At 50.9% G+C, this 9956-nt stretch overlaps 2 protein-coding genes across 2 annotated transcripts in view; both read right to left on the bottom strand.

Moving 5' to 3' along the window:
• Pi3k21b (phosphatidylinositol 3-kinase regulatory subunit alpha) overlaps window positions 1-9956 on the bottom strand; it is a 344756-nt gene that overhangs the window by 94699 nt on the left and 240101 nt on the right. The gene's annotated exons all lie outside the window — the stretch shown is intronic.
• Window positions 7973-9956, bottom strand: part of Gfrl (Glial cell line-derived neurotrophic family receptor-like) — a 203248-nt gene continuing 201264 nt past the window's right edge. The window contains exon 18 of the mRNA XM_076895575.1: window positions 7973-8446. Coding sequence (XP_076751690.1) covers window positions 8216-8446 — 231 coding nt within the window. The 3' untranslated portion in view covers window positions 7973-8215. The remainder of the gene's footprint in view (window positions 8447-9956) is intronic.

The following is a 9956-nucleotide window of genomic DNA, read 5'->3' as shown; positions in this document are numbered from 1 at the left end:
TCGGTTCCGCTTCCGTCCGCTCCATTTGCCACGCAACGGCTGGGTAATTATAAAATACGCCGGCGCTGTGGTTGCGCGAGTCCGTCGTGAAGAACGTCCCGTCTGTTACGATGGAGAGCGCCTTCTTCAGGACTCGCGCCACGGGATTTATGGGGCTGTTGAACCCGTCTGCGGCTCGATCGGTTATGTCGTCCGATCGCCATTCTCGCGCCTCCTTTTCAAACCCCTCTCGATTGATTTATCGCTCTTTTCGAGTATTATAACGAGAGCTGTTCGATAACCTTTCAATAATTTCCCTGTAATCGACACAGTTTCGAAAGAACACACGAGTCCGTCCCTGCTTGAAACGAACGAGCAACAGATGCGATGAAAAAAGAATTCAGAGGGACCCTGAAAATATTGCTATTCATCGGTGCAAGCTATAGAGCGCTAAAGAGGGGCGTCAACCCCGTTTGTTTGCCGCCTGACGCCTCGTATTGACCGAGCAGATTGAAAAAGACGATCGCACGGGTAAGATTCCATCGGGCAGCCGCGATTGCGGAAGGGTAGGCGCGTGCAGGCATCCTCGTCTAACCCCCTCGAATCCAATTATTCGACGAGGGTGAGTGTTTTGACAGTTCGCGCGGTTAAACGCGCAGGGTGCCAGCAGCCGATACTCGGAGCCTGAAATATACCTTTAAATCCTCTCTCCTCGCTCGGGGCGCAGCCAAGGGGCAAGTGGGGTTAAGCTGGCCTAGTCGCGGGGTCGCGTCCAACACAATCGTAAGAGGGATGTCACCCGGTTCTACGCACTACCGGGCGTTTCATAAACTCCATCAACCCCTCGACAGTCCATTTACCTGGTCGCCTTAACAGCATAACAAAGACACGCTTCAGCTTCCAGTTCGTTCGCAAGTGAATCGTTCGCTGTGAAAGCTAATCGTACACGTTCGCGCGAAATTTAACATCGATCGAACGCGCGGGTAAATTTAGAATTTTCACAAACAATCGGTCAGTCTGTGGGTTAATTTACCTGGTTGCCTTAACGGATGATAAAGGCACGGTTCAGCTTCTGGTTGATTCGCAAGTGAATCGTTCGTGGTGAAAGCTAATCGTACACGTTCGCGCGAAATTCAACGTCGATCGAATGCGCAGGTAAATTCAGAATATCCACGGACAATCGGTCAGTCTGCGATTTCTACGAATTAGAACGAAAGATTTCGAGAAGTTTCGAGCCGCTTCGAGGAAAATCCAGCGCGCGACTCGATAATGGTCTCGATGAACGGCTCGAATCGGCCCCGTTTCCTTTTTCCCGCGGTATTTTTAGCGCCGCGGTCCTCAAGCGTGATTTCAGATTCTCGTACGGGTGTCACGCGGTCCGAGGCGCGTTCAAGTCCGACCTATATGCGTTTTGCGGTCTGCACGCGCGTCCGAACTGGTCGATCGATCCGTGGCCGACGTGGACATTGGCGATATCGATAACGCGGACTGGCATGCACCGTGTCGTTCGATTCGACCGTGTCACTGTTCTCGCTGGACCGTCTCTTGTTAGGACACCGCCAACCCCCACGCGAACCGACCGCCAGTGTGTGCGCGGCTCGCAAACACCCTGACGATTTAATTAGCGCCATTGCGACGAACTTTCGTTAGGCTAGGCGAGCTCGTTTGCCGACGATCGGCTGCTCGACGCGCTCATCGATCGTCCAGAGAATCGAAGACGATGGGACGGAGAGAAGATCGTCGAGGATCGAAGGGTGCTTTGGGTAGTTGAGAATTAATAAACGTAGACAGGCGTGGACATAATCCAGCGATTATAAATCCACGGAGGAATAGCAAAGCGGTCAGCTTTTGCGTTTCAGCGATTATATTTCAGATCGCAGTGTTTGTTTCCATTGGTCCGCGAAAAAGTTCCAGTCTCTGGACTCTGTCAGCTGCTCTCTCACCACCTTTGCCCGAGTGGCGAGCAGAACGATGGAATTTATTGGTCAGCGAGGTGGAATTAGAAACTCGTGGGACGTTTTTATAATTCCAGGGGCCCTAGAGGGCCCGTCTCGTATTTATTTACCAACGCCTCCGGCAACTCGTTAGTCGTCCGTATAATAATATTATAACAAGTACTCGCGCTCTTGTTCGCACACGCACGCTCACGCACCCTCCGCTTGAATAATTCTTTCTCGCTTGCTTTTTTTTTTTCCTCCACCCCCTCTTTTCATCTCGTTATCTCTCTATCGTACACCCACGCCACCCGCACCGGCGCGTCGGTGTTTTTTCGTTAATATTCGTTCCCCCGTAGTCGCTCGCCTCGTCGCTTTCTTCTCGTCCCCCCAACCCACCCCCAACTATCTTTTTCATTCGTTTCAGCTCGACGGTTCGCTGAAAATTCTCTAAGCGACTGCCTCTCGCTCCTGGAGCGGTCCATCGTCCGAGGGAATTTGTCGGATATCATTGGGACATCGATTACGTTGATATTCCGTGAACGATGACCGCCTCGAGGACCATTGTCGGTCGTTTAGCTGATTTAGGTACGACCCTACCCTCGTGTATATGCATATGTATATTATGTATATTCATATGTATATATATATATATGTATATGTGTATGTATACTTATGTATAGGTATATACAGTCAACGTTACATCGGTATCGCACTACAGATTTAGTCGAGAGAGGATGTCGGTACTGGCGTCCAAGGGGGTGTCCATTCATTTCCCGTATCCATTTCAATTACTCGTCAGCATTCGCTGCCTTTTAACAACTAGAATTCAGATTCTCAATAGCGCGTTCGTGCGACGACCTCATTATCATCTTATTATCGTATTCGTTATGTACAAGCAGACCTCGTCTCGAGGACACCCCCGTCGAAACGAAGAACGATTGATACCCCCGACTCCATCGTCGATCGAGACGTTCGCCTCTCCCCACGTGGGTGGCTAACTCGCTGGATTTAAACGAATCGCTCGCCGCCACTTCACCCCGCTACCAACCCCCTGCGTCTCGAATAAACGACGCGACGGGGTTGGAATATCAATCGCGCTCTGGGTTGCTTATTCGACTATTAATTCCCGTTCCAGTGTCTCGTTCGATCGAAGCGGAAAGCGGCCATCATACGCAGGGTTCTCCAGGGGCAGACGCACACGCGTGCACGCTCTCGCCTTAGGTTCGCCTGTCGCGAGTTCACGGTTTCGAGTATCCACAGCTGGAACGCCTGCCTCTGGTCTCTCTCATTTCTATTATCCATCCTCTCTACGAGTTCCCGGGTTCTCGCGTGCGAACCGAGGAGAAAGATCTACTGAAAGCGACGCCCCACTTTTTGCGCCTCCCAAAGCGACCCCGTGAAAGGTGTCTCGCGAGCATTGCGTTCGTTAAACATTCACGCGGTGGAAAAGAGCTGTCGCGCGTCCTGGTCTGCTATTTGCCGCGGTCTGGCCTCGTCGTTCGTTGGACCAGCGAGTGCGGTTCGTCTCTGTGGCGGTTACCAGCGGATTTCGTTAGAGAACGGTAAAAAAAGGGAGTCCGTGTTTCCGGCACTTTGGCGCGTCCGGTAGTCGCTGCGCTAAACGAAGGGTATAAACTGGCTAAACGACTGTCGGGGGTTGAAACGCGGCTGGCTCGTACTTTTCCACTGACGCGTGTTCAACTACGGTTTTGGGGATGCTCGCGGGACTGGAGGTCCCCTTGGAACGTGGCGGTCGTTCGAGGATTCGCTTGTGCCGGTTTTCAGGAAGGATCAAGCATCTTGAATGTGGTGCGCTACTTAAGTTTACGTCACGTAACAACTGTACGCTTTATATTACACGCGTGGCCGGGGTCAGAGTGCGTTTCAAGTAATAAAATATATGTATATATATATATATATATTATGTATATGTATACACGCGCACGGGTATATGTATAATTGCGCGCGTTTAGTAAGTGTTAAGTGTGTTAGTCGGAGAGGTTGAGCTTTCGTTCTGATTTACCGACGGAAAGGTCCGGAGAGTGACCGTCTCCCAAGAAGCGATCACCTGTAGAAAAAGAGGATGGTACCCAAATAAATAGATCGTGGAAACGAAAGAGCTTTTCCCTTTAGTTGCAATGCTGGTGCACGAAAAAACGATCGATTACGCGAGATAAAACACTGGTGAAGTTGTCGAGGTACCCCGTGACAGTGCGACGACTGGTAAGGGTGGCGAAACGATCCCCAAACGTAGACGCAACCTGGTCGATACCGGGAACCTTGCCACGGTACCAAGAATGAGGTAGTTCTCCGCGAAAGCGACTAAAGCTGGGGAGGTACTGGTCGACGATACGTTTCTCGCCATCGGTAAAACAGTGACGCATTCAGTGAGCTTACTTACTAGCTAGGGAATCGAATACGAGAGGCCCACGCGGTACGTTTCCGCGCGGAAAATCGATTTCTGACCCCCGCCACGTTCGTACCGTGCTGCTCCAAACTCGCGGCGATACGCTCGCGATTAGTATTTTTTTCTTTTTTCTATACGATTAGCGATTTGGCGTCGATATGCCGGTGCAGTGTTGCCATGTTCAGGTATTTCCATCTCGCAGAGCTTTTCCCCTGGACGGTCCAGGGGTGTTCTCTGGCGAGTTCGATCGGTAATGTCGACGGTGAACCTGTCTGGCGAGGACTCGAACCGAATTCTTTCGTTCGAAACGTGACAACGGGTCAATTGAAACAGCGCTACTCTATCACCGCGGATCGTTCATTTGTCGCGGAGAAATTCCCGGAACAATGGCAACGGAACGCAAACGGGCCAGTTCGCGTAATTTCCTTGTCTCTACACGTCTGAAAAAAAGCATCGAAAAAATTGAAGCTACGCGAAACCAGAGTAAAACCGCTTGTTGGCTGGCCACTTCTAAGAGGCCTTGATATGTTCGATTGGAACCACCGTATCCCTTCGCGGATTGTTTTTCGTCCACCCCGTAATCCGTGGGACGCTGTGCGACGTTTAATTCCCAGCCCCTGGCTGTTCCTCGTTTTGTACGCTTCGCGTTCTCGTCCTGTAAATTATCCCCGTTTCCCTTTCCGCGAAAGCTGTCGAAGCTACGCTTCGTCGAAACACTAAAATAACGCCACCGTATCCTCGCACGTTCTCCCGTGTGTAAACGAACAGAAAACTGCGATCGCTCGTGTAAAGTGTCGATAGAACAGGTAACAATTGTATACGGATATGTTTTGAACGTCGAGTATCGACGGTGAACAGTGGCAAGTGGAATCAGACAGTGACACGAAGACCATCCACCAGCGCGAACTCATTGGAAGAAACAAACCTTGCACCTCGCCTAATTCTCCCTGCGATTTATAAAACACCCGGCACTCGAACTCGTTTCACATTCTCACCCCGCCTCACCTTCCTCCACCTCTTCTTCTAGGTCGTGCACCAGTTCTCGATCCTCGATCGATGCCCACGCGAAGCACGGAGCTGCGCGTAACGACGGAAAAGGAAATTCGAAAAAGCGAGCAACCGACAGGATACATTACACACACGCGTATACACGTACACACAATTAGGCCACGCGAAATTCTAACGCACCCGCTGAGCGTAGGCTACCCATTTTATGTACAATTTGTGCGAAACGCAAAAGTGAAAAACCGCGGAAACGTGTGCGTGTTTTTTTTTTTTTTTTTTTGGTGCAGCATCTAGATCCTCGTGCGATCGACCAACAACCGAAAAGTTTGTGCATCCGTTCTCCGTTACACCGCGCGGACTCGAAAATCTCTCCTTCTGGGTGCAACAGGCACTTTAAGCAGCCGTCTTATCGTTCGTCGCATACATCTCTCGAGACAGTTCTCCGTGCTTCGCAGGAGTCTAAGAATGAAGGAGCTGTGCGCCCTCTTCGAGATCGATCGGATCTCGATCGTTCGACGTTCTCGCAGAGATCGTTCGTACGCCCCGTCGCGATTAAAACGCACCACGCTGGTTCGTTCGCGACTTTCGACGCGGATCAACATATATTACGCGTTACATTTATAATACGGTTTCCACTACGTGCGTGTTATGTATAACGTGACATTTATACATTTCAGCCGGGTTTAAGTCCCCCGAGCCATTCTTGAGCGACGTGCCCGTGGATCGTAAACTTTATACATTATTGCTTTGCCGATAGCCACGTCACGTACGTTCGATCTGGCCCACGTTCGTCCTGGTTCCCGTGTTCGAGTCCAGCTAATCGCGCGGACACCCCCTCGACTGTCTTTAAATGGCGATCGAACGAGTCCACCCTTCGCGATTCGAGGCTCGTTCGACGCGTCGAGGAACGATCCGCGACACTCGTCGTCGATGAAAAATTCCAAGAGATCGAGGTTGGATCCGGTAGTCGAGGGAACTGTGACAGCGTTACGTAGAAAATACGTTCCTCGAGTTCGCAGTGACACGTACGACGCCTTCGAACGAACGCCAGCCAGAAACCCCTTCGAACCTCTTTTTACGCTTCTTTCGTCTCTTCTCTCTCTCTCTCTTTGCACAGACTTCGCTCCTAATTATTATAGTAATTCTGCTAAATTGACGAGCCTCTTCCGTACGCGATGTCGTCGCTGCTGCACTCGTTCCAAAGGAGTCGTCGACTTCCTGTCCCGCTCGTCACGCTTTATCCGCCGTTGACGTACTCGCGAAATACGTCGATGGATAGTCTGTTAGACACGTTTTAAGGTTGAAACAGAGGTTCTTAGAGCGGAAAGTTGAGGCTTGTCTACTTTGTTTGCAATAATTTTCCACCCATTCGCCATTGAATCAACTTTCCGCTCTCTTTTCCTCTATTACCGCGAATTGTCGCGACTTATTCTTTTTTCGTCTCTGAGAGACGTTTTTGGAGTTTTCACATGGATATCGTACGCGTTTCAAAGTTCGTAGAGATTTTAGATGTTGCAGAAGCGGCGCGGAGATTGCGATCGGGTCGACGAGCGGAACCTCTCGCTTTCCAGCAGCTCAGTCGCGTCATCGCTTTCCTTACAATTCTATTTAACAATCTACAGTTATCTACACACTCGAGCCTCTCGCGATCTGCCTCAAAACGCCCGTTAGATTTAGCTCTGAACAACGTTAACAAACACCTAATGGTCCGATACAAGGAAGGAGCGTTCGCGTATTCTTCTCTCTTTCTTCTCTCTCTCTCTCTCTCTCTCTCTCTCTCTCTCTCTCTCTCTCTCTCTCTCTGCTAGCCTATTTTAATTACACGATAAATTAGCGCTTGTCATTTACAGACTCTACGGTGCTTCCTTTATACACGCGTTGACGTTACGCACCATCGAGGACCTCGCTTTGCAACAGAAAAGAGAAACAACTCCATGAAAATTTCTTCAAAACATTCGCAACACGAAACGAGAAGAGGGCAAAGAACAAAATTGTTGGTAACGCAACGAAACACTGAGCCAGAGCTGATGCAAAATGAAGATGCAAAAGCTCGAACTGAAAGGGAACGAGGAAAGGGTCAACGAAATGATTCGCAGCGAAACGATACGTTTTCTCCGTTGGACTCGAGCGCGGTTATCGAAGCGGCTCTTTCGAGGGCGGTTACGAGGTCTGCTACAGGGGGTTGCGTTCGTGGGGAAAGCAGAACGCTATTCTAATGACCGAGATCGTTTCGTTGGGTCTGAAATGCAATACCGTCGCTGATCCAGCAGCGAGGATGGCCACGTGTTTGGATCGACGCCCGTTCCCTGCATATGGGGGGGTGCTCTTATTATTATTGGCCACGTATGCCGTGCTGTTTCGTCGCTGCGATACCATTCCGCGTGGCGATAAAAATTCTGGCCCAGCGCGGCGCGCGAGAAATCGAAACCTGGTTACGAGAAACGAGCTCGCCGTTAAAGCGAAACGATTTCGGTGGAAGGAGTCGTTGCATCCGCCGTGCGAAATACCCGCGAGGTATAATAGAAAATTGAATCGGTAAAATCGAATGGATGCGCGCACCGTACGCGCGGGTACGGCGAGTCGCGCGAGAAATAAAACGGGACGAAACGAAAGCGGAATAGGAGAACAAATGTCGCGGCGCGATTAATAAGGGGAACGTAACGGGATCCTCGATCGCAGCAACGGCACCGAATTCTCTGCTACTCGTCTCTGATCCACGAGGCACGATGATTAGAGCCCCGTTAAGTAAACCGTGACTTCGACGTTCGTTGATGATCGAACGGCCACGGTGCGTGGCCGTCGCGGGCGATTCGCGTGGCTTCCCCCCTAGGCGGTGTCTCGAGGAACTTCAGCGGCCTCGACAGGTGATCGCGTCCGCTCTATCGTGTCACGAGCCGAGCAGACAGCTCGACGTCGACCGGAACAGGCTGAGCAACGGCAGGAACGCCGCCAGCAGGAAGCTGGAGGACCTCGACAGGCCGTCGACCTCGTTGCTGTACGGCAACTTGACCTCGACCTCCGCCATCTTGAAGATCGAGAGCAGAGGGTGCGTGTGGACCTCGTGGTGCTTGTTGTTGATCTTGTCGCTGAGGTCCTGCAGCATCGCCGCGCACTCCTCCTGAAAATCGTCCGTTTCTCGTTAGTTAACAGCTCGAGAAGTGGGGGATGAAAATTGGGGGATGAAAATTGGGAGACGACGCTGCGAACAGCCGTCTGAAACGTCGCGAGGTATCGCCCCGCGATTGAACGCTCGATTCGCGTCCGCGTTCACAATTATTTTCCATAAATTACAATTCACGCGCGGCAGGACACGCTCGCCATTATCGTAATGACTTAATTAACCGGAACGATAACTGGCCGCGGTGTATGGGGATACAGAATTTTCCTTTGTAATCAGAAATTAAATCACGCCGCGTAATATTGCACGGGGCTTGAAAATTTTGCTGTCTTTTGTTCCGCTCGTTCCCATTGTGCGCCCCTGGCTCAGTGCCGTTCGCTGCGCAGCTATTTCAGATAACAAGTGCTAATTTTCCCGCGGGCGCCGTTGCGCTTAAGCCACGCCGGCGGCCCCCGTCCGCGAAATTATACTAAATTAACAATAACAGAATCCCTTTGTCCACCGGCCGCGAGGAACGTTTCTTCGCGGTTATAAAACACCGTGGCCGCGGTTTATTACTTCGGACGAACTTATTTTTCAACCTAACCGGCTGCCACCGTCTTCGTCATCCCCCGCGTTAACGAACTTCCAGCCCTCCTTCTCTCTTTTCTTCTTCTTCCTTTTCGTTACAAGCTTTCGAAGACTCGCGTTCATTTTTACGAGCAAGATATTGAAAATCGTCTAGCGCGTGGCTGCGAAATTATGCATAACCTACGCGTACACAGTCGGTTGGGTAGCAAAGGACTTTATTTTTTCTTACGCAACCACCTGGCGCGCACGCTTGCGCTCGTATTATTCGAGCAGTTACATACACCCTTGGAGAAAAATTCCACCGACAATTTTCCAGGATATTCTTATTCGATGGCAACCCCTCGCCCTTGAGATTCTTCCGCGAACTTCTGACAAAGGAAATCCAGACTGCATATCCACAGTCGGATAAACCGCGCAAAAAATTCGCCTCGACGTGTAGCGTAGGGAAAAAAACGAGGGAGATAGATTTCCGGTGCGCTGGTATCGTGCTTGCAAGGGTTAAATTCGGGAGTCGGTGAAAGAAAAGGGCGTCCGCCATTCGAATCCTCATTGTTCGCCAGCCATTCCCCAGGCGGTAACCGAAATTATTCCTGACCTAATTTACCATCCTCTCTCTTTCTCTCTTCCTCTCTGTCACTGCAAAAACTCGAGCGAAACAAAGCCAGGCACGAGATGATCGCGAGGCGTTCCTTTCGAAAGGGAGCGGCTTTAATACGATTTTAATTCGTTTCGAGTTCGAGAGGGCAGCCGCATAATTGGATCCTGCCCAAGGTCACGGCCACGTTCACTCAAAAAGGGCGTGTTCTCTACGCTCGCGAGCACCGTAGTAAACTTGTCCCGCCACCCCCTGGGGAGCGAACAGCATCCCTTTAAAGGATCCCTCCGTGGATCTCTCGATTTCGACTTAACGACGGCGAATGGAACTCGCCCTCGCGCACCC

This window comes from Xylocopa sonorina, chromosome 5, assembly GCF_050948175.1.
Source record: "Xylocopa sonorina isolate GNS202 chromosome 5, iyXylSono1_principal, whole genome shotgun sequence".
Classification (NCBI taxonomy): Eukaryota; Metazoa; Arthropoda; class Insecta; order Hymenoptera; family Apidae; genus Xylocopa; species Xylocopa sonorina.
Note: the sequence above shows the minus strand (reverse complement) of the source record. Positions and strands in the feature narration are given on the sequence as shown.